This window comes from Heptranchias perlo, chromosome 14 (assembly GCF_035084215.1).
Source record: "Heptranchias perlo isolate sHepPer1 chromosome 14, sHepPer1.hap1, whole genome shotgun sequence".
Taxonomy (NCBI): Eukaryota; Metazoa; Chordata; class Chondrichthyes; order Hexanchiformes; family Hexanchidae; genus Heptranchias; species Heptranchias perlo.
In genome coordinates this window covers 53467618-53491329 of record NC_090338.1, presented here as the reverse complement: position 1 = coordinate 53491329, position 23712 = coordinate 53467618, and the positions used below count along the sequence as shown (strand labels likewise).

The 23712-nt window shown below is 40.6% G+C and overlaps 1 protein-coding gene and 1 long non-coding RNA gene across 4 annotated transcripts in view; one reads left to right on the top strand and one right to left on the bottom strand.

The window, feature by feature from the left end:
* cpeb4b (cytoplasmic polyadenylation element binding protein 4b) overlaps positions 1-3736 on the bottom strand; it is a 78701-nt gene extending 74965 nt beyond the window's left edge. For all 3 annotated transcript variants that reach the window (XM_067996436.1, XM_067996437.1, XM_067996438.1), the window contains exon 1: positions 2378-3736. In XM_067996436.1, coding sequence (XP_067852537.1) covers positions 2378-3499 — 1122 coding nt within the window. In that variant the 5' untranslated portion in view covers positions 3500-3736. The remainder of the gene's footprint in view (positions 1-2377) is intronic.
* Positions 3737-6103: 2367 nt separating this feature from the next.
* Positions 6104-23712, top strand: part of LOC137332148 (uncharacterized) — a 152184-nt gene continuing 134575 nt past the window's right edge. The window contains exon 1 of the long non-coding RNA XR_010965601.1: positions 6104-6185. This is a non-coding gene — a long non-coding RNA (uncharacterized lncRNA). The remainder of the gene's footprint in view (positions 6186-23712) is intronic.

The window sequence follows — 23712 nt, the reverse complement described above, 5'->3', positions numbered from 1 at the left end:
CCATCTGCGATATCCTCCATAACCAAATAGCTGCTGATGCATCACGAATGGTCATTTGGTCAAAATACTGGCATTGTGGAACAGCATCCCAGCAGGAGTCAATGCCTTCAGAAGAAGAGATAAAAATGTATTTTTTTTTTAAAAAAGTAGTTCTAATTTGTAGGAAATACTTAGAAACTTCCTGTTCTTCACAGATCAACCATTTTGGATCTCCACTCAGCTAACATTACAGATTGGACCCATTATGGAGTACTTCTATGGGAGGAAACAAATCAGAGGCCTTTTCTATTATGAGTGCCAACAAGGAAAAGCACCCGAGGCAGGAAACTTGAATGCTAGCTAAATACTGTGTATCTGACCAATACTAAAGTTTTCCCATTATCAACTCCCAATCAATATGAATGCAAAAACACACTGATAAGTGTTATTGTCTATGGAATTGCTCACTGCATGGTCCCACCATTAGTAATTGTTAAACTGCCCCCACAGCAGAATTCTGAAATGATGGGTCAATGTAGGAAAGAAAAAAAATACCTCCTAGATGGTGAGCATTTTTTTTAAAAAAGTGGGGTGAAGAAAAACTACTATACTGAAAGTGCTTCCGTTAAACGCACTTACCTTTCTCTTTAAAATATCAAAGATGCCAACATACCAGCTATAAAAGTAACAAAAATAAAATCAATCCAGCACAAGTGTTACATGTTTCAGAGGGAACAAACAACTAAAACAAAGAACTTATAATAATGCATCACACATTTCATTTTTTCATAATTCTGCCAAAGGTCACTTATGTAAACTGTGGGCAACTTCTAAGGTGGGTAAAATTTTAAAAGCAAATTAAACAATAGACATGTCAATCTGCAGTCACTGTTCCGATTCTAACAAACTCTCCATCTCTGATTAAGGGTACGTTATCTTGTAATGGCTTGCCATTTCATCAGACTATTGTACCATTAGTTCTGACCAACGGATGGCAGAGAACATTGCTACCACGCATTCAGGACATTGATCAGCCAAGCTCACGACTGCTGGGAAGTTTAAAACTCCCCTACAACTGCACAGGCTGAGCAGTATACGATCTTTTAAAGGAACTGCTGTTCAAGTGTTCTTCATATTTTGCTCACTGTTGAGTCTGCAAGTCAAAATAAAGCAAGCGCCAATAATTACCTCCTGAAAGGGAATGAGAGTACAATCAATTTTGCTACACTAAGAAGAAATGCCAACAGGCTATTCCATTTGTCTTATTAGTACAGGTTTCAAAATGAAGACAACAAACCAAACATACCATGGCCAGCAGCTGAAAGTGTCACTGGTCCAAAGTTTGAAAAAATGAAGTTTTGGAATTACAAGAATATTCTTATTATACCTTATACATAGTTGCATGTGTTGAAAGCAGTTTGTAAAAGCTCAAAATAACCATCCTGCATGCTCTGAAGTGTAAGGGCATGCACCATGTGTTCATTAGTCCATCAGCCCCGTTGTGAATTCACATTGCTGAAGTTTTTGGCCTCAGGTAGACCTGAATTTAATTTTTAGGCTGCATCACAAATAGTTAAATCTACATGTCTACAAATGCAATATGCAAAATATATAAAAATGTATTTGAAATTGTCCTAATTTAAAAAGTACTAGATATACAATTGTTCCCAATCTGTGCAGTGTTAATATCAAGATGGAAAAATGTTTATGTAAAGTAACAGGATTTCTGCATATTCGTCTCCTGCAAGTCTATGTGATATCTGATTTCTTCAAGCCAATAAGCTATAGAGCAATGGAATCAATACTTCTCTTGTGTCATCATTAATATCTGCACCCCTTGCAAGCACTTTGAAACTTATTTTTCTATTAACATTAGAACTTTGTCTATTAGCACAAAAAATAATTTAATCTGATTCAAGCAGGTGGATAGAACTGGTCTTCATTTTAAATTTAAAGGAAAAATAAAGTATCTTATTTCAAAATAATCGCACTCTCCCAACAGCGCAGGGTCGTGTTCAGTAGTGGGTGTGATAACATTAATCAGGGTTCTGTTTGATTTTAATTCCTACATCTTACCGAAGGTTAGAATTTGAATTATGGAAGGGCAGAAGAGCAGTAAGAATACAGAAAACTCAAATTTATGGTTACTTTCTCGATTAATACTGAGAGAACTACATTTTTACTAGTTTACAATTTAAAATAAATGAAACGTTAGAAATTCATACTAAAGCATTTTATGACACCCATGAAAACAGTCCTTTGTATGTGAAATCTACACGTATTAGACGTTGTCCACAAGTAGCCGAATTGTAGAGAACATTTTACATCTCACCTCAACGCTATCATTTGAAAAATTCCAACTTAACCAGAACAAACGTTAGGCTCCCCGATTACTCACCTGAAATGGTAAAATATTATCATTCCTCAGCATACTGTCTTCCATCCAAGACTTTGGTGGGAAAGCCGAGCTGGATCTAGAGTATTTATGCGCCGGGATGTGGTTGCCGGGGAAAGGCTTCTTCATTGGAGAGATAGAATTGAGGGCTGCCATTCCGCCAGTCATTCCTCGGCGGTGATCTCTACCTTGGGATCCACCCCAAACACCAACCCCGCCACCGGAGCTCCAAGACGACGAAGAGGATGATGAAGGCGATGGGCTTTGGTAGCTGTTCCACGGAGAGGGAGGTTTACTGATACTATTGGCCAAATGAGGCAGTTGGTTGAAAGCATTTCTGTGTGGAAATGGTGCTGGATGTGGGCTGGCAGGAGACCTCCGTTGCTGCTGGTGGTGATGGTGAGGAGGTGGAGGAGGATGATGATGGGGATGGTGATGCTGAGAAAGAGCCATCTGAGGCGAAAAGCTGCCTCCAAAACCGGGACTGACATGGTGAGGAAAATTTTGAAAAAGCATAGCACCGTTAGCAGAGGGAGCAGGGACTCCCTGGTGAAAGAAATTATCTTCATTTATGGTAGGAGGAGTCATCGCTGCTGACCAGTTGCTGAAACCGGTCAAGGAGGATGTTGACGATGTTAGAGACGGCGTTCCAGTAGTGCCTGCTCCTCCTAGTCCTGAAGGAGGTTCGTGATAGTCAAAACCCGACAGGATCGGCGACTCCATCCTCAGCTTCTCCTTGCCGTTACTGCTGGACACCGAAGTGCTGCCGTTGCCGCCGCCGCCGCCGCCGCTCTGATTCTCCTCTTCGGATTTAGGGGACTCGGAGAGTATTACTACTTCAGGAGCAGCCTGATCCAATCTGGGCGAAAGCTGCTGCTGCTGCTGTTGTTGTTGGGATTTGGATTTTTCTGACAGCAGCAGGTCATCCTGCATGGTCTGGGTAGCCGAAGCAGGAAAAAGCCAAGCCGAACCAGAGGCAGCGGCGGCGGCGGCGGCGGCGCTACAAAACCCGGCGGCAGTCGCGTTCTGTTGTTGGTGGTGAGGCTGATGATATCTGACTGGAAAAGCTACCTTACTGTTGGTATTATTGGTCTGAACTAGTAAACCGAACCCGTAATCCCCCATCGAACGTGACGACCGCACGATTCCCCCTTTTTCCCTTTTGGTTTTCTTCTTAAATATATAAAAAATATAATAAAAAGGGGGAAAATGTCGCGTCACCGCCCTTTCGGCACCACTTTTTGCCTCAGAAAATCCAATTAACTGTTTCAAAACCAGTAGCAGTTTTTTTTTTCCCCGACCGGCTTCTCTCACATTCCGAGCCTGGTTATTACATTATATAAATATATGTTTCTATATCGCCCCCCCCCCTTTTTTTTTTGTTTTAAATTTTTACAAAAAAAAAACTTCCCCCCCTTCCCCCGTCTCTCACTTCTTACTCTCGCTCGCCTGGACCGACAGACTGAGCGAAATGACAGAGTCGCGAGCTTCTTCCTGTTCGACGGTTTTCAGGCTCCTCCCCTCCTGCCTCCCCATTCGCCCTTCGCTCTGCGCGAAGAGGAGAGGTGACAAGGAGAGAGAGAAAAAACCGCACCGGCTTTCTCTTCCGGTTCGGCAGTTTCAAGGTCCCCCCGGCCGACTCGTTTGCATATTTATTTCACGTCACAAACGGGAAATCCGCACGTGGAGGCACGCGCGGATTTTAAATGAAAGTTCCAACCGAACAGTTTGCCTTGAGTGGACAGGAAGAGCAGTTAAGTGTTGAAGCGGTTTTGCTTATCAGATTTGTCATCATCTTGGTGGAAGTACCACACGGTTGATTGCAAAATATTCCGCCTCAATATTGTGAGTGTGTTGCAAAATTCTATCATCGCCTCATGAGCGATATATAAAATGAAAGTTCACAATCTCCCAGTAGCCCATTGATCGAAGAGGTACAGTCTTCGGTGACTGATACTTGGCGGACCTCCCTCCCTCCCCTCCCCTCCCCCATTACGTCTGCCATTTACTGTGCCATGATGAGGCAAGTTCATGTTGAAATATGTCACTGTGTTGCAAAAATCTCATGACATTGCTCGTGTGTCGAAAGTGACTCATGGTTGTGTTCTTGACTGTTCTGCAGCCATCTGGAAAATATTTTACAGGAGAAGATGTGAGGGAAGTACATTTAATATAAACTTGTCATCTGTAGTGTGAAAAATTGAAATATAGATCTAGAACAAGGTGTCTTGTTCTAAAACAATTTTTGACTGCTATGCACACTTGACATTTTAAGTCATCTTTTGCACAGAATTACTCAGTGGGTGTATCTTGTAGTGGCTTGCATTGACTAACCTAGAAACCTATGTTGTGGATTAGTTTGGATACAGGTCAGGATGGATTAAATCGGGAAAAGTTAATATTAGGTGGATACTGCTGCGTATTTAGGTCAGTACTCATCCATATCTTCTAGCATTGGGTGGCTCCAAAGTGCAAATGGAGACTCGGCTTTAACATCCAATGAATACGAGATGGAGTACAATGGGGTCCTCATTTTGATAAAGCAGTGGGTTTGGGTAAAATGCAAACCCATCAGAATTTATCCAGTGCCCTCCTCCCTAAAGGAATGTCACGACTAAATGTTTGGTGAGGGCTGCCCAGCCAAATTAATTTAAAACCAAAGCAAACGAAAGTCACTAAAATAGCAAAATTAAATCAAAATCAGTGAATGAAAACAAATATTCCATGTTTGCCCATCAGTCACTTAGTTAGGCATTGCATGTTGGTACTCAGGAATCATGCAGCTGTAAAATATTGCATGAAACATAGGTAAATAGTTGGAAGAATTTTGCCCAGTGATCCTATGCATCCCGGACCTGCGGATTATATGGTTACTTTGGTATCTGATGACATGTTTCTGTATCAGAAAACATTTGTGATACAGATCTGTGATACAGTGCTGTTTCACTTTAATTAAATGATTAATCACAAAGTATAATGTAAAAAAAAAGTCCAAAGTGCTGGTTTTTGCATTATTTTCACGGCAGACACGGAGAAATAAAGGGTACAGTATAGGAAGGGTGGCCATAAAGGATCCCACGGCACTGTTACGAAGAAGAACAGTGAAGTTCTCCCCCAATGTCATGGCCAATATTTATACCTCAACTAACATCACTAAAATAGATTATCAGGTCATTATTTAATTGGTGTTTGTGGGACCTTGTGTGAAATTGGCTGCCACGTTTCCTACATTACAACAGCGACTACACTTCAAAAGTAATTCATTGGCTGTAAAGTACTTTGGGACATCCTGAGGTTTTGAAAGGTGTTATATAAATGCAAGTTCTTTCTTTAAAGATTTGTATCTGAATAGCATTTTAATCCACATGCAGTAAAGGTGAGTGATTTGTACTGGTCCTTTCCCAAAATGAAAGCTAAATCAGTTTATCATACTCAAGTATGCTGATTGATGGTTTTTATGGAAAAATGGAAGGAATTGTGAAATTTGATCCCCTGAATTCTATGTAATAAAAATGAAATTTGATCTATTCGGTCACTATAAACCAACAGCCCTAATTGTAAACAGATGGAATTGTGGCAGTTTATCCCTAAACATAGGTAAAAATCAAGAAATCCAATGTAACCAACACAGAATTTGAGTTATTCAGTCACCAAAAATAATGCCTCTGGTCATATTCTAATTGTGCCACAGATCTTATTAAAGATTTATTTTCAATTCTTCTCTTTTTAGATTTCCCACCACGTGAACCATTTCCGAACAAAAGATGACCAACTTGGAGGGGTCTGCCACTCTGTGACCAATCCATAGAAGGTACTCAAGATACAGGATCAAAATATTTCTTGTTGCCCATATTTGCCTTTCTTCTAGAACCAAATTTGCAGTCCCAGATTTTAGTGAGTTATTTATCCAAGGTTCATTTTTTTAAATTGACATTGGAAATGTTAGCACTTGGGCACTCGTCCCTGTGCAGCAGGCTTGATGGACCAGCTGGTCTTTTCCTGCCCATCAATTTCACATGTTCGTGAGTACATGTGACATCCCTATCTAGAGATGATCTACAGTCAACATAGCTGAGCATGCACTAGTTTTATAAGTGCACGTGCCTGAAAGAGTACTCTGTACAGATTTCATATCTTTGGAATCTAAAAGTGGGTTGTCTGTATTTTCACACTCTTCCCTTGAAGAATAGTGTGAAGTAGTGGAAGGATTCAAAGGCTGATTAACAGACTGACAGGCCATGACGTGAACGCTTCTTTCATGGCCGTAACCATCTTTATACCGGCTGTTAGGATGGTTAGTCCTATATAGCGGGAAGGTTTTATGGGCTCCCCAACCCAGGGGGCCCACCCACACCAGACCTGGGTATCCTGCTGGATGTTAACCCAGACTTCAGAGCTGGAGCTGTGGTCTCTACTCACAGGGACTGTCTGGAGCAGGTTTCGAATGCTGCACCTACTGACTCAGAGTTGGGAATGCTACCACTAAGCCAAAGGCTCGCTCCGAATTAGGTTGTGAAAGACTTAGACTTCTGTGGCAGAAGGTTTTACAGAGCCTTTGTAACTGAAACATTGCTGGTTACAATGTATAACCGTGTTAGTGGCAAACTCCATCTCTGGAATGCAACAACCATGATTGGTATCAAATCTGAAGTATGTTAGCTGCAATAAATGCAAAATTTGTTTAAACCACCAGAAAAAGTTTGCAACAAAACTTCGTCCCAAACTGGGATCTTGCGCCAAGAAGCACTGTAGGCTGAAGGTGATGAACAAGCCGTAGTGGCGAATCTATATAAAATCTTAAGACTGCAGTTGGAGTACTGTGTGCAGTTTTGGGCTTCACACTATAAGAAGAGTGTTGAGGAAACAAAGAGTGTACCATGCAGATTCAGTCGGTGTTGCCTGGTATGAGGAAATGCAAATATGAAGAAAGAATTGAAAAAGTGGGGCTGTTTTTGTTAGAACAGAAGAGATAAGGGGTAATTTGTAAGAAGTGTTTAAAATTATAAAGGGATGGGACAGACTATATAGAAACAGATGGTTTCCAGTTATTAAGGGGACTAGAATCAAAATCCTGGAACTCCCTTCCTAACAGCACTGTGGGAGAACCGTCACCACACGGACTGCAGCGGTTCAAGAAGGCGGCTCACCACCACCTTCTCAAGGGCAATTAGGGATGGGCAATAAGTGCTGGCCTCGCCAGTGACGCTCACATCCCATGAACGAATAAAAAAAAAAGACATAGATATGATTAAATGAAAGAGATTTAGGATACAGAACAGGAGAAACCTTTTTGCACAGAGGGTTGTGAAACTGTGGAATGCATTATTGGAGTTCTAGATTGAAGCAGAGAACTTGTCAACATTTAGTAATAGGTTAGTTAGCTTGAAGGAAAGGGACTAAAAGAGATATGGGAATAGGGTGGGCACATGGCATTAGGATTACTGCTCATGTGGAGCATAAACACCAACACTGACTGGTTAGGCTAGACAGCCTGTTTTCATGTTGTAATTTCAACGTAAGGCCAAAGCTGAACCCAATCCAATGCCAAGTAGGGGCAAAGGCCAAGGTTACAACAAAACTCAAGAACAAGGCAAATGAATTGGAAAACGCATTTACGACTTCACTACACATAGCGCACAAAGGAGCTCTTCATCTGTTGTTAGGTAGTGTAGAGGAGGATTTTGCTGTGCATCTCATCGCCCCCAATAAAGGTAATCAAACATTTCTCCATAATTATAGGTTACAGACCACTGGGTGTTGCCATTCCGATGCAGAAACAGTGGGAATATGAAAAATATTTTCACAACAGCTAGAATGCATTCATTCTGACCCAGAAACAAGAGTGCTAATACTCAGCCAAGATGGCTCTTAGATGTACAATACCAGCTCAACTACATTATTAAAAAAAATTCACTTCCTCCAATAGTATTGTGCATTTATAAAATTAGTAACTGAGCCATACAGCTGGGTGGCGGCAGGAACACTACAACTAGCTTCAGCCCTACAAGCTTAGGGAGCTCTTAATTGGCCAGGATTCCCACTCCTGTTCAGTATCCAGCGATTTCTGGTGAAAATGCATGTGTGGTGGTGGTGATAACTGGATTGGGCTTGGTCCGATGCCCTCCAGTGAATGAATAGTCTGCCGACACCATCTGACTCACACAAATAATTGCCACTCAGGTGAGGTACTGGAAGATGCCTGGTCCCTGTGGAAAGGATCAACACCTTCACAAAATAAAGGAGAGGGGAGAAAAATTGGTGAAAGGAAAGAAATTTCAAGCTCTTTTAATATTAAATGGGATGAAGAAGGTTTGCTCTCTTTTGGCACAATGAGCAAGTGAATTCCCCTATTTAAGTGTGTAATCAGAGGCACTTACAGTAAGGACTTGTATCTTGGCTTTACTGCTGATCTTTTATTCAATATCTGCCAGTTTATGGCTTTTTACTTTTTGTTTTTTCATTGTCCTTGCATTAAATGGACTAATAGCCCACCTGGAATATTTGCCGTGCACATGCGAACAATGCAATACTGTAATTCGAGTACCAGTGAAAGTTGAAGAATTTTACAGTGAGTTTTATCCTGCTATAGTTGGTTTAGGTGAGTGTACTGCATAGTCTATAGATGTGTGTACACTTTGTGCTGTAGAAACATAGAAAATAGGAGCAGGAGTAAGCCATTCGGCCCTTCGAGCCTGCTCCGCCATTCAATATGATCATGGCTGATTCTCTTCTCAATACCATATTCCCGCTCTCTCCCCATACCCCTTTGTGCCTTTTGTGTCTAGAAATCTATCTATTCCTTCTTAAATATATTCAGTGTCTTGGCCTCCACAGCCTTCTGTGGTAGAGATTTCCACAGGTTCACCGCCCTCTGAGTGAAGAAATTTCTCCTCATCTCAATCCTAAATGTCCTACCCCATATCCTGAGACTGTGACCCCTTGTTCTAGACCCCCCAAGCCAGGGGAAACAGCCTCTCTGCATCCAGTCTGTATAGCCCTGTCAGAATTTTATACATTTCAATGAGATCCCCTCTCATTCTTCTAAACTCGAGTGAATACAGGCCTAGTTGACGCAATCTCTCCTCATACGACAGTCCTGCCTTCCCAGGAATCAGTCTGGTGAACCTTCGCTGCACTCCCTCTATGGCAAGTATATCCTTTCTTAGGTAAGGAGACCAAAACTGCACACAATACTCCAGGTGTGGTCTCACCAAGGCCCTGTATAACTGCAGTAAGACATCCTTGCTCCTGTACTCAAATCCTCTTGCAATGAAGGCCAACATACCATTTGCCTTCCTAACTGCTTGCTGCACTTGCAAGTTTGCTTTCAGTGACTGGTGTACAAGGACACCCAGGTCCTTTTATACATCAACATTTCCCAATCTATCACCATTAAAATAATACTCTGCCTTACTGTTTTTCCTTCCAAAGTGGTTAACTTCACATTTATCCACGTTATACTGCATCTGCCATGTAGGTATCTGCCCACTCACTCAACTTGTCTAAATCGCCTTGAAGCCTTTTTGCATACTCCTCACAACTCACGATCCCACCTAGTTTTGTGTTGTCAGCAAACTTGGAAATATTACATTTGGTTCCCTCATCCAAATCATTGATATATATTGTGAATAGCTGGGGCCCAAGCACGGATCCCTGCGGTACCCCACTAGTCACTGCCTGCTACCCCAAAAAAGACCCATTTATTCTTACTCTCTGTTTCCTGTCTGTTAACCAATTTTCAATCCAAGCCAGTATATTACCCCCAATCCCACGTGCTTTAATTTTGCACACTGACCTCTTTTGTGGGACTTCATCAAAGGCCTTCTGAAAATCCAAATACACCACATCCACTGTTTCTCCCTTATCTATTCTACCAGTTACATCCTCAAAAAACCCCAGTAGGTTTGTCAAACATGATTTTCCTTTCATAAATCCATGTTGACTTTGTCTAATCCCGTTGATATTTTCTAAGTGTCCTGTTATCACATCCTTTATAATAGACTCTAGCATTTTCCCTACTACTGATGTTAGCTGGTCTGTAGTTCCCTGTTTTCTTTCTCCCTCCTTTTTTAAATAGTGGGGTTACATTTGCCACCCTCTAATCTGCAGGAACTGTTCCATAATCTATAGAATTTTGGAAGATGATAACCAATGCATCCACTATTTCCATGGCTACCTCTTTTAGTACTCTGGGATGCAGATTATCAGGCCCTGGAGATTTATCAGTTTTCAGTCCCATTAATTTCTCCAGCACTATTTTTTTTCCTAATACTAATTTCCTTTACTTCCTCCTTCTCACTAGACTCTTGGTTCCCTAGCATTTCTGGGAAGTTATTTGTGTCCTCTTCCGTGAAGATAGAACTGAAGTATTTGTTTAATACTGAGATGATGTTAGCCAAAAGCTACAAAACAGAAAATATCAAAATACAGTAGAAAACTGCCTGTTAAAAGTAATTGGAGTTAGCGGACAACGTTGCCAAATGCTTCAACGTTTAGTAGCTAGCATCTGTGGAAACATTTTCACAATTGCTGTATTATGACAGCATCATGCAAGTTTGTAACACTTTGGAGTTGGAGTACAAAAGTAAGGAAGTCTTACTACAGTTGTACAGGGCATTGGTGAGACCTCACCTGGGGTACTGCATACAGTTTTGGTCTCCTTATCTAAGGAAGGATATGTTTGCCTTAGAGGGGGAGCAACAAATGTTCACTAGATTAATTCCTGGGATGAGAGGGTTGTCCTATGGAGAGAGGTTGAGTAGAATGGACCTTTATTCTCTGGAGTTTAGAAAAATGAGAGGTGATCTCATTAAAACATATAAGATTCTGAGGGGGCTTGACAGGGTAGATGCTGAGAGATTGTTTCCCCTGGCTAGAGAGTCTAGAACTAGGGGGCATAATGGCAGGATACGGGGTCAGCCATTCAAGACTGAGATGAGGAGGAATTTCTTCATGAGGAGGGTTGTGAATCTTTGGAATTCTCTACCCCAGAGGGCTGTGGATACTAAGTCATTGAATATATTCAAGGCTGAGATGGATATATTTTTGGACTCTAGAGGAATCAAGGGATTTGGGGATTGGGCAGGAAAGTAGAGTTGAGGTCGAAGATCAGCCATGATCTGATTGAATGGCAGAGCAGACTCAAGGGGTCGAATAGCCTATTCTGGCTCTTATTTCTTATATTCTTATGTTTACTAACCTTAAAATAGTCTCCAGCTAAAGCTACATTATTTTTTGTAAACAAAAATAGTGTAAGTGGAACTAAAGAGAATGCTCAATGCCAGCTCACCAATTAAGTATGTATTTTTGTTTCTACGTCTGCCTTATTTCCATAAAGCTAGCTCTGCCGATGAATATTTATGAAGCTGGCTATAATTCACTCATGACCTTGTTGTTCATGAGTTACCTAGGTAGTCTCACTATCAAAGTAAAAATGTATTTCACAAGGATAATCTTCAGTTTGCTCTATGTATTTTCCAATAAATTATGTAGAGCTTTCTCACCAGGGAAGGTGAATTACACTATCAAGAAATAGATGTGCCCTTTCCTAATATTGAAACATGGAATTCCTGACGTCATTAAATTAGTGGAACTACCATGAAGCCAATGTGAAATCTTTCCAAAAGACCTTTTTTTTGGACGCACAGTGGCCTTGTCCTATTGTCTCCTTGATGCTCACATCATGTCATTCAAAAACACTGATTTTAGGTGGCATAAAAACAGGGCCAAGCAGATATATTACAATTTTTAGTATACTCCAGAATAAATATGACTGAGATAATTTTGAACGAGTTCCTGGCACACTGGAATTTCATTTGGGTGTCAAGAAGGAAAATCCCAAGGAGGCTGTTTTCTCAGAGTTAGGGGAAAATCATGAAAGTACTAGGCCCATCAGAAATACTTAGTCTGTTGGAGTTATGTACATGCCAACTAAAATATAATTATTTTTAAAAATATAGTGGTTGTGTAACAGTTGTATTCAATATTTGTAGTGAATTATTGGCAAGGAGGTAATATAAATTTATAGTTAATTGTGCCTATTGTAAACTTATGCTTTTTGCTGTACTATCTGGGGAAAACAGGTGTAAATAAAATAACTTGGACAAGTAAAACAGATTTGCCTGAGTTTTACTGAGACCTGGTACTATAATCTGAGCTCAGTATATTAGATTGAAGCAGACTGAGTAGAGCTGCCCTATTTATGCTAGATTTTCTCAGTGTAGCAAGATCTTGGATTAATTCAGGTGCCTATACTCTCTATTTTTTAAAAAACGTGTTTAATCACTTTTGAGCAAACTGATTGGTATTTGGACTAATGTGGTTAGTTTCTAAGAACCAGGTAATATTTATTATCTGTTATGTGGTTAGCATAAACCAATCACATACAAGACCTCCAACAAAGAAAGTGCTCATGTTTACATCCATCAACTCTCAGCTCACAGGGTGACTTTGGGCAGCCTCTTTTTAGGTCGCATTCTTAACTCTCTTGGCTTCTTGCTGCATCCCACCTGGTCCAATTGACCCAGCTTTCCCTTAAAAGCTGATATTGATGCTAATTTCATGTCTGATTCAACCTCAGAAACACATCTTGGCAATAAACCATTGAAAATAAACTGCACACTGCACCACTTCAAGTATAAATAAGGAATGCTGCATTGATGGTGTGTTCCTGTAGCAGTGAGACTCACAAGCATACTCAATGAAGTTGATTTATGAAGACCAGTTTATCTCTCATGCCATTCACAGACAAAATTTTAAAAATATATTTGTTTGCTGTACCACAATTATTTATTAATTTTATAATAAATGGAGAATATTGACTCTTCGCCTCCCAAATTTATATTTAATTAATTTATGATCTTGGATCTTTTTGCCTAAGCAGTTGAAACTGCTCCATGATGTTACTTTGTCACTGTGGTGCCACTTTTTGTTGTACTCACATGGATATCAGGGACCAGTGAGCAAGTTACCATGGGCTAAAATCAGACAATATTATTCAATCACATTATTCCCATAAATCAATCACTGCTCTCAAAGCCAGTCTTGTAGTCATCATGGACGAATAAGCTATCACGATATAAATTGAAGTCTGCTGAATCCCTGGTCTGCCTTTACCTGCATTGGTCCAGAACTCTGCAAATCAAACATGGAAAAATCAGATCAGTCACAAGCTTATCAGTAGCCAATTAGATTGCTGGAAAGTGACACAAACATCAAACTGAGTGCTATTGCTAATGAGATTGCTAGAAAATGATAAACATTTGGAATGGTGACATGAATACTTTTGGTCAGTAAACTGGCTCAAAAAAGGTCCTTACCTTTCCAGAGTATGAAGAACTCAATCCATACATCCCATTTATGATCACTATTGATTAGTTTTCACAGTATGCACATTGCTGCACATTTTGATCTACTAGACTGCACTGTCATTACGATTTTTGTTGCAGTGAATCATTATATCATGGGGTAGTAAAATGATAAATACCAAAGACTATGTGATACCACTGCAATTAAAGGAAGGAACATGCCGGGATAATGTTTGAAAAGAAAACAGTCCTTTGTAACTTAAAAGAAAATAGAAGATGAGATTTTTCAAAGAAAACTGTTGACAAGGAAACATTCCACTGGCACAATAGAAATATTGAGGTTAAGGTTAGGCTACATTGTTCGAGAAGAGCAGCGGGACCTCTCCCCTGGAACATGGCAGTACTCAATGCTAATACTGGGTACTTCTCCCCAGGTCTTGCATTGTGTACTGTTTTGTCCTGCAGAAAGAAAGGATGAGAGTTAGCAAGTGGCTCTTGAAATGGAGCAGAGTGGATTTAGTGCGTCAGCTGAGAGCTAGAGAAGAAGCAAGATGGAATCAGGATCGGATGGCGATGAAGGGAAAGCCAGGCTTCTAGAATATGGTGAGGAAGGAGTCCTGGTAGGAGTTGCTGGTTCTGCAAGTGCTAGCATGTGAGAAAAGAATGCTGTTAGTGCCTGGTGTGAACATAGCAAAGGAAGAGGTGAGTGTGTTTGGAATGAGAAAGAGAGGTGGTGCAGTGTGCCCTTGTGATTGGATGTTGAAGGATATAATGGAGAGGAGGAAATTGTAGAGAGTGGTAGGGGAGGGGGTGACAGGAGTGTTGTTGAGAGAGGTGGAGAGAGAAAGAGCTGTACTCACCTTTGTGAATGAAGTCATTGAACCTCTTTTTACATTGAACCCAGGTCCTGGGGTTGATGTTCCTGGCACTGACCCTCTCAGTGACCTCTGTCCAGGCCTGCTAGATATATTTTCCTGGGGATCTTCCCACGGGAGCTGGGGAACACTAGCTCCCTCCTTACCCTGACCTCCACTCCAGGAAAGCATCAGAAAATCTGGGGCAGCACTTCTTCCAGCAGTGTAACAAGCAAATCAGGCAGAAGGGATGTAACCTTGCTTTAAGAGGTGCATTCCTGCTTTAAATAAGGCTCAGGTGGCTCGCTGGAAAAATGCGCTACGAAAATGGGCAGGCTGCCTGTTTCTTGATACAATAAGGTGGGCAGCCATCAATTGTATTAAAATGAGGCTTTAAAATTGTCACGGGGGGTTTGCCACTCGCCCAGTCCCATTGCCCGCCCAATTCCCACTCCGGTTTAAAATCAGGGATTATACCTTTATTTTGTAATCACATTAAAGAGAAATCTGCAGTGGAGATTCAAACTGCTGATGGGCTTCTACAACTGCAGCACATGAATCATACTGCAGTGGTTTTGCTGTGTGACTCATACTGCAGTTTTGTGTAATTTTTATTTCACTAAGCATTGCAGTGTAATAGCCTACACACATTATGTAATATATTCTACTCCTTTGGTCAGCAGAGGACATTCTGATTTTCTATTATGTTGTGAGCAGAGCAAATGCTCTTTACTTACTGCAGGTGCAGTGGTAAAGAATACTTTGATGTAGAAAATGCAGAATAGAGCTGAAGGGCCAAAATTTTGCATTCAGTGCGGTATGAGACTAGAGATGGAAGACGACATGTTATGAATAACAGTGCAACCTCAGGGCAGACAACATTCCATTCTCATATTCTATGAAGAAAAAATTCATTCATCGGATCAGGTCTGGAAAATTAGCTGAATGGATCAGACTCAACCAATAAGCCTTGTGGATCAGTAAGGCAAAGCCTTGTTAGTTGCATGGTTGAGATAGCAACCTCATCTCGCAGATCTAATACAGCAACAAGGGACAACAATAGACTGTTTGGATATTGTGACTTAAAGCTTGCACAATAGTTAGCCTAAATCTCGTAACATATGTCACTGAAAGGATTATGTGATCACTATCTTAAAAACATTAATAATAAAAGGTTAAATTATCATCAACGATAGCAGCATGAAGATGGTTGAGGAGAAATTCAATGAGTTTAGAAGTGCAAAATAAACAGAGGTAGGCAGTTAGCAAGTACAACTATTATTTTTATAACAGTATAGATTATCAACAGCACTCTAACAGTATTATCATCAACGAAAACTTGCACATATAGCGCCTTCAACATAGAAAAATTTCCCCAGCACTTCAGAGAAGCAAAATCAGAAATAAATCTGAGCCAAAGAAGGCGATATTAGGAGGGCTGATCAAATGCTTTGTTAAAAGGGTGGGGTTCTAAGGAGAGTCTTAAAGGAAGAGAGGGAGGTACAGAAGCAAAGGTGCTTCGGCAAGGAATTACAAAGCATGGGGCCTGGACGGCTGAAGGCATGGTTACCAATGTTGGGGCAAAGGAAAAGGTGATGCACAATAGGCCAGAGTTGGAGGAATAGAGAGTTTGAGGGCACTCCTGATCCTCCCAGCTCCACATTCAGATAAGTTTTTTAAACGTACCTATTTGGTGTCAACCCTCAGCGGCCCCTTTAAGGACCACTGGTTAGGCTGCAGGTAGGTCAAGTAATCGTGATCGCAGCAGGCCCGATCCTGTTAGGGTGCAGGAGGTTGGCTCACTAAGTTGGACCTTTTTGAACCCGTTTTCCGCAACAAAGTCCAATTTCACCCCACGGTGTTCAAATTACATCATAAAAAGTTAGAGCTTCACACTTATCATCTGAACATTTTCATGTATTACCTCCTTGTGTTATTCTTTAGTGGAAACAATAATGGTCCCATTTATTTCTTCCATGTGCACAATCATAAAATGGGCTCAGTGCCAACACATGCAGTGACCACCTGGCCTAATTAATGCAGGCATTATCTTAGTGCCTGAAGAAATAAGCGGACAGTGTAACAACAACTTACAAAATGGTGCGACATCCTTCACAAAGGAGGAAGAGAGATAGACACCAGGAAGAAAATTTACCATCCTGGCCACAAGCCTAGTTTTGACTTTGTCCCCAGGCTCACAAGAAGTTTGGTACTGATTTATCGAATATCCCCCCCGCCACAATCCATTCATATAGGCATTCTATTTTACTTTATTCTTGGAAGAAATGTTATGTTTGAAAGAAATACTCAGTGTAGTGAATACATGTAGGTACAATTCCTTTTTTTTGTCCTTGAATACAAATGGGGCATGTGCTGTGTTTATTGTTCATAGCAAAATAGTAAACAAAAGTTTAAAGATGCATTTACGATTTCTCAACAAATAGCGAATACAGGAAATCTTCACCAAAGATTGATTATACATGAGAGTAGTAACTAAGTTACTCTTGTGTCAGCATAGAGTAATAGTCAGAAAATGTTTGTGCATTTTATTTAATAAAAATCATGAATTGTTTATGAAAGGCAACATTGGCATAAATGCCCTGTCTATTGAAGGGAGGTAAAAAAACAAGATGTTCCATCAAAATGCTCCTCATTAAGCTGTGTGTATTTCTGTAAACTTGTGGAGTTGTTCCTGTGATGATTCAGTAAGATTATTTACTGAGTAGCTGAGCCATACAGATCAGGAAGATCACAGGATTGATCCTTGATCTGTGTTGAGTTAGCTGATCTCAGCTGGGCTGACAGTGGGGCACTACAATCAATTGGCCTCAGTGCCCCTGGGCTAGAAAGGGGAGAAATTGGACCAGAATCCCGTTCCTAATCGTTATCTAGTGGTCCTTGATGAAAGTGTTTGAACTTGAACATCGGGAGAGAACAGGTTTAGGCTCAGCTGTGATGCCGTCAGTGGTCAAATAGCATGCTAACGTTCATTATCAAGACTCACGTTCAACACCTTAAACATTCACTCCCTCCACTACTGGCACACCATGGCTGCAGTGTGTACCATCTACAAGATGCACTACAGCAACTGGCCAAGGCTTCTTCGACAGCACCTCCCAAACCCGCGACCTCTACCACCTAGAAGGACAAAAGCAGCAGGTGCCTGGGAACACCGCTACCCGCACGTTCCCCTCCAAGTCAAACACTATCCTGACTTGGAAATATATCGCCGTTCCTTCATCATCGCTGAGTCAAAATCCTGGAACTCCCTACCTAACAGCACTGTGGGCATACCTTCACCACATGGACTGCAGCGGTTCAAGAAGGCGGCTCACCACCACCTTCTCAAGGGCAATTAGGGATGGGCAATAAATGCTGGTCTTGCAAGCGATGTCCACATCCGATGAATGAATAAAAAAAAGCAGCCACTTGGATAAGAGAGTGGAGCGCACCTGGTTTCCATGGAGCTATTTCTCAGTAAGGAGTCAACACTTTCAAGTTTGGAAGAGGGCAAGAAAATATAACTGCAAGGCCCTGCTAGCTGTCATTTAAAAAAAAATATCTAAAATGGAGGCATTGATGTGTATTTTGGGAAGCCTATCCAGTATGTGGGGACACTACTTTTGCATCTGATAGGGTGATGATTCAAACTGTTTTTGACCTCCTGAGAGGGGAGGCGCTGGTGTTGGTTTCCATCTTACCTTATTTTGACACACAAATTCCTAGCCCTCTGGGATTAAATTGCAACATTTCCCCCTGTGGTGCAATTACTTCAGTGGAAAAATGACACATATGGCCTTCAATTGCACCAAATGTGTAATGGTAATGTCATTTACATAGAGCTTCTGGTCAGAGCATAACAGCTTGTGATATAAAACAACACAGAAAACTGCTGAAAATAGTGTTTTTGAAGAAATTTATAAAAATTGCCTGGTGTTAACGCAATCGGCACAAGTTTTGGGCAAAAGTACTTTTGAAAATAGGTTCTATACTGTTCCTCCATATCTAGAATTCAACTCGATCGTTAAGTTGCTAATGTATTTTGCACAGTGGGAATTCATATGCATTATATTTGTATCTTTGGTTTGACATAATAAAAGTAATATATCTATAAACACCTGAATATAAATAGATCACTGTTAAATAAAAATATTTTCTAAGTTGTTTTACAGCACAACTTGGAGAATAGTGGGGTGTTAGTATGTTATGTTGGTGCTTATCCTTGGATGAACAAAAGAAACAAGCAGCGAATGTGAGTCATAAAGTTCATTGGTGTGGATCTAGAGACTGATTAAAATTTAAGGATGGACTGGTTTAAACCTGGTTCCTCCTCTACCTTTCTGGAGTCTGCTCAATCTTATTTACTAAGATAAAGAGCAATACAGGATGACTAAGTGTGGACAAGGTCCTGGAGCATCACAGCTGAATTATAAAAATCAACGGAAATTAATTATGTACTTCAGTTGCATTCTATAGTTCAAAATTCCTATCTATTTTTTGTTTGTTTGTTCCAATGCTGACACCATTTGCCCCATTTAAGGAATTTGTATCTTAGTTTCTTCACATGTATTTTAAACCTTTTATATAACTATTGCAATCTTAATGTTAGTTAAACACGTGCTTCTACTGTTACATTCACTTCAATTATGTATGTAATGTGTTTTGGTGCAAAAGTGTTTAAACTGCAAATAGGCATCGATTTTTGGTGCATCCCATTGCAGGGAGGGAAGTGGATGCATTTACAGAACGAGCACCTTGCTTGCCTTTCTTCACATTTTAGGAAATGGAAACAATCTCATTACCAGTGAGGCCACAAATTGGTGGGTCATGGAGCAAGGAGAGCAGCTTGTGCTGAACAGCTGGGGCACGAGCCAGAAATCTCATTAAAGTAAGCTGGTTCTATTTTTGTCCGGTAATAGAGCTTTAGAGCTTGATTATTTTCACTAAGGGCAGGTCATTACAAATGCAGAGCTTTCTAACTCATGTATTAATCTGTCCAGAAACATTAGGAAAAAAATTACAGTGGGGCTGTCATATATAATTTCTATTTATATATAACACATAACACTTCTCTTTCTGTTGCTGTTGTGGTGACAAAATACTGTCTAGCATTAATGATGTGAACGCCTATGATATTCCCTGTTAGCTGTGTAAGAAAATGTAATTAGATGCTCCAAACCAGGTTGTACTCAAACATTCACCTTCTAAGCTATTCAAATGCTTCAGCAGCAGTAGACACCACTTTGTAAAGATGTTGACTGTTTTATGTTGGATAAACTGTTTTACAATTATACCTGGAGAGTTTTTGGTAGGTTCTCTCTGGGTGCAAAGTCTGCAGCATTTGCAGTATTGCAGACTTGGAGAATTTAAAACTGAGTCACAGGCATGGAACAAGCACAAAGTAGTGATGTTAAGCAACTGCACTGATATTTCTTGTTGCCTGGAAACTAGGGATAAACCTCAAATCCAAAACAGTTGATTTTTTTTGCCCAGTTTTGATGGATTTGGATATAGGGCTCGAGAGAAAGAGGCAGTATAAGTAGAACATAAACTGGAAGACAGAGAGAGAGAGACTGAAAGAATTAGAGTAGAAGACAGAGATAGTTACAGGAAGAGAGACATTTTTTTTTGATCTGTGAGCAATGTCCCAGGAGATCAACTGTTATATACTGTGTGTTCAAAAGAAAGACTTACATTTACATAGCACCTTATTCTCAGAAATATCTCAATGTGCTTTCATCAATTAATTATGCTGAAGTGAATGGACAATGGTTATCTAGGCAAACACAGCAGCTAGTTTGCATGTAGCGCAGACAGCAATTGGATGAACCACAATTAATCTGTATTGATGGTATTGGCTGAGGAAGGAATGTTGAACAGATACCAGGAGAATATCCTTCTCTTTGACTATGACCCCAGAAGAATTCCTCACTTTTTTGAATAGTGCTAAAGGATCTTTAATGTTCACCTGGTAGAAATCTGGAACTCTCTCCCTCAAAAGGCTATGGATATTAGGACAATAGGAGCTTTCAAAGCTGAGATAGATAGATTTTTATTAAGTAAGGGTATCAAGGGATATGGAGTAAAGGCAGGAAAATAGAGTTGAAGTGCAGATCAGCCATGGTCTAATTGAATGGAATGTTGAACAGGATACCAAGAGAATTTCCTCCTCTTTGACCTGGACACGAGGAATTCCTCACTCTTCTTTAAATAGTGCCAAGAGATTTTTACTGTTCACCTGGTAGAAATTTGGAATTCTCTCCCCAAAAGGCTGTGGGGCAAGGACAATAGGAGCTTTCAAGACTGAGATAGATAGATTTTTGTTAGGTACGGGTATCAAGGGATATGGAGCAAAGGCGGGAAAATGGAGTTGAGCTACAGATCAGCCATGATCTAATTGAATGTGGAGCAGGCCAGAGGAGCTGAATGGACTACTCCTGTTCCTAATGTTCCTAACTGAACCATAGGAAAAGGCAGACCGAATCTTGATTGATTGTCACATCTGAAGGATGGTGCCTCCAGCAGTGCAGCATTCTCTCAGTACTGTACTATTATGCTGAAATCCTAAACCACAACCTCTGACTTGGAACCAAAAATGGTACCAAGTGAGCCAAGCGGACACTTTCAAAACACTATGACTGTCAACACATCATGAGCAATGCCACTGGTATTATATAATGTCACACTGTATGTTAATGGCAGTAAGCACATTAATACAAGACGGTATTTTATCACCACAACTGCATCAGAAAAATCATAAATTTTGAGGATTACTGTCTAAACCTTTACTCTGCTTCTGATGACGACATGCTGACCACTGACCAGCAGCAGTAATGTTGAGAGATAAATGCCTAACCCATATAACTCTATGAGCAATTGCACAAAGGATCCACTGACTAATAAAAATATTGGATAACTAAATTAGCTTTTGATGCATATACAAATGTTCAACAGCTTCTTCAAAGATTTCAGGTGGTCTTCAATTCATTCAAATTTATGCAAGACTGGAAGGAGAATACTCCTTACAAAATATCTATTGTGAACCTGGGAGTGACCTGCACATATTCCTATAGAAGCCAGAGAACACAACACTGTACAGGTATTAGACTGATATGAAACCCACAAGGGGCTCAGGGCTTTAGACTGCCAGATTCACTCCATATAAGAGTTCCAGTGTTCAAGGTAGAAGATGTACTATGTGTATTTATACTTGGAAACCAAACTTAGCTCAAATATAGCTTCAACTAAACCAGGGTATGTTTGGGTAGAAATTCTTCTGGGCCTGCCGTTTTCGGGCCCAGACATGGTGCTGCGCGAGCAACACACGTCCGAACTGAGAGACTCGAGACCCGCCCGAAATTAGGCCTTATCTAAATATTCCGGGCGAGCTGCCAGCACCTGTTGCATCTCCACAGGCAGCTCACAAGGATTGAATTTTGAGCTGCTTGCCACACTGGTAGCGGCTTCAGGTAGGGGCGGGGGAAGGACAGCAGAATATGGGCCAATCGTGGCTGGCAGCGGCCTTTGGGAGTCCTCCCCCGGCTCCATATTAAAATGTAAAAATGTTTTACTTACCTTTTTGGCAGCAACCAAATCCACTCCAGCAAAACTTGAGCAGAGCATGACCAGTGCTTGCTCTGCTGAGGGCCGCCCAATTTCCATGAGGCGTCCTAAAACAGGTTGTTTGGCCCCTCATAAGCATAGGCAAGGGGGTCTAAAACCTGTTTTAGGTGGCTGAGCAGATGCCTGAAAATTGTCTGAGGCCAATTTGGTCATTTTCCCACAATGGTGACCAATTTCTACCCCATGTTATGGTAGTAAACTACTTGTGCAATGGATGAATGAACTGGTATATCAGACTGAACAAGAGACCTTCAGGAAACACAGTCTGTTTGAGTATATTTAATTCAAATCTAGTATTGCCAACAATTTGTGGTATGCAAACCAAATAGTCCTATTGATACTTTTGCCATACCACTATGTTGTTCACAGTACTGATAATGATGGCAAAAATTGAGTCAATTGCCGTTTTTTTAAAGTCAGTAAAGTTTCTATGCTGGCTGTACTTGCTTGCAATTAAGAAAATATGTAGAGTGTACCATTATGGTATTTGTTTTTGTTTGCTTACTTTAACACATGGCCAATGCTGTATTTGTGCTGCAACATTTGGGCTTCATTGCTACTAGAAATTACTATTCTAGCTCTTTCAGGTGTCACATCTCTGTGCCAAAACAGCTGCAAGATGTTACAGATTCTTTAATAATATGTTTTTAACAATACTTTCTAATATTTTTGTTGTAAGAATGTGGTGAATTTGCATTTTTGCATCTCCTTTGATATTTATTTCAAGTTTAATGCTCAGGTTAGCATCCTCTCAATGTTGTTAGGTTGACGCTTATAATGTTCCAGCCTGTCAAGAGTGCCGTACTCACTCACCTCCCTCTGTAGCTGTACAGGGCCTTTCAAATGGCACCAGGAATCAGAAGGCTTACTTTGATCCAACACTGATAAAATTCATTAGTCCAAAGGTTGGTATTCTGAAAATTATTGGTATTGTTTACTTTTATCTTAAGATTTGAAGCTCCTGAAGTCTTTGAACAAACCTACATTTATAGAGCAACAAATATACATGAGGCTTGAGATGTATTTTAGATGTTGTGAGCCAAGTGTCAGCCGGAGTCAAAAGGTCAAGGGTTCAAGTCCCACTCCAAGAATCGAGCACGTTATCAAAGCTTGCGTTTCAGTGCAGTACTGAGGAAATGCTGCATTATTGGAGGTCCTGTCTCTCAACTGAGACATTTAACTGACACCCCGTCTGCTTGTTCAGTTTGATGTAAAAGATCTTCGAGCACTAATTTTTGAAGGGCGGGGAGTTCTCCCCGCCCTTCAAAAATTAACCGGTCATTCATCTTATTTGCTGTTTGTAGGACCTTGCTGTGAGCAATTGTCTGGTGTGCTTGGCTATGTAACAGTGACTACATTTCATGAAATAATCCATTCGTTGTGAAGCATTTGAAACACCCTGAGAATGTGATGAAGGATTATATAAGTTCAAGTCTATTCCTAATTGGGAGTGATTTTATAATGCAGCGGTGCAGTCAATGGAGTTTCCATTCAGAGGTTAAATGATTTGGGTCTTATTAATGTATGAAAATATATTAAATAAACATACTTCCGT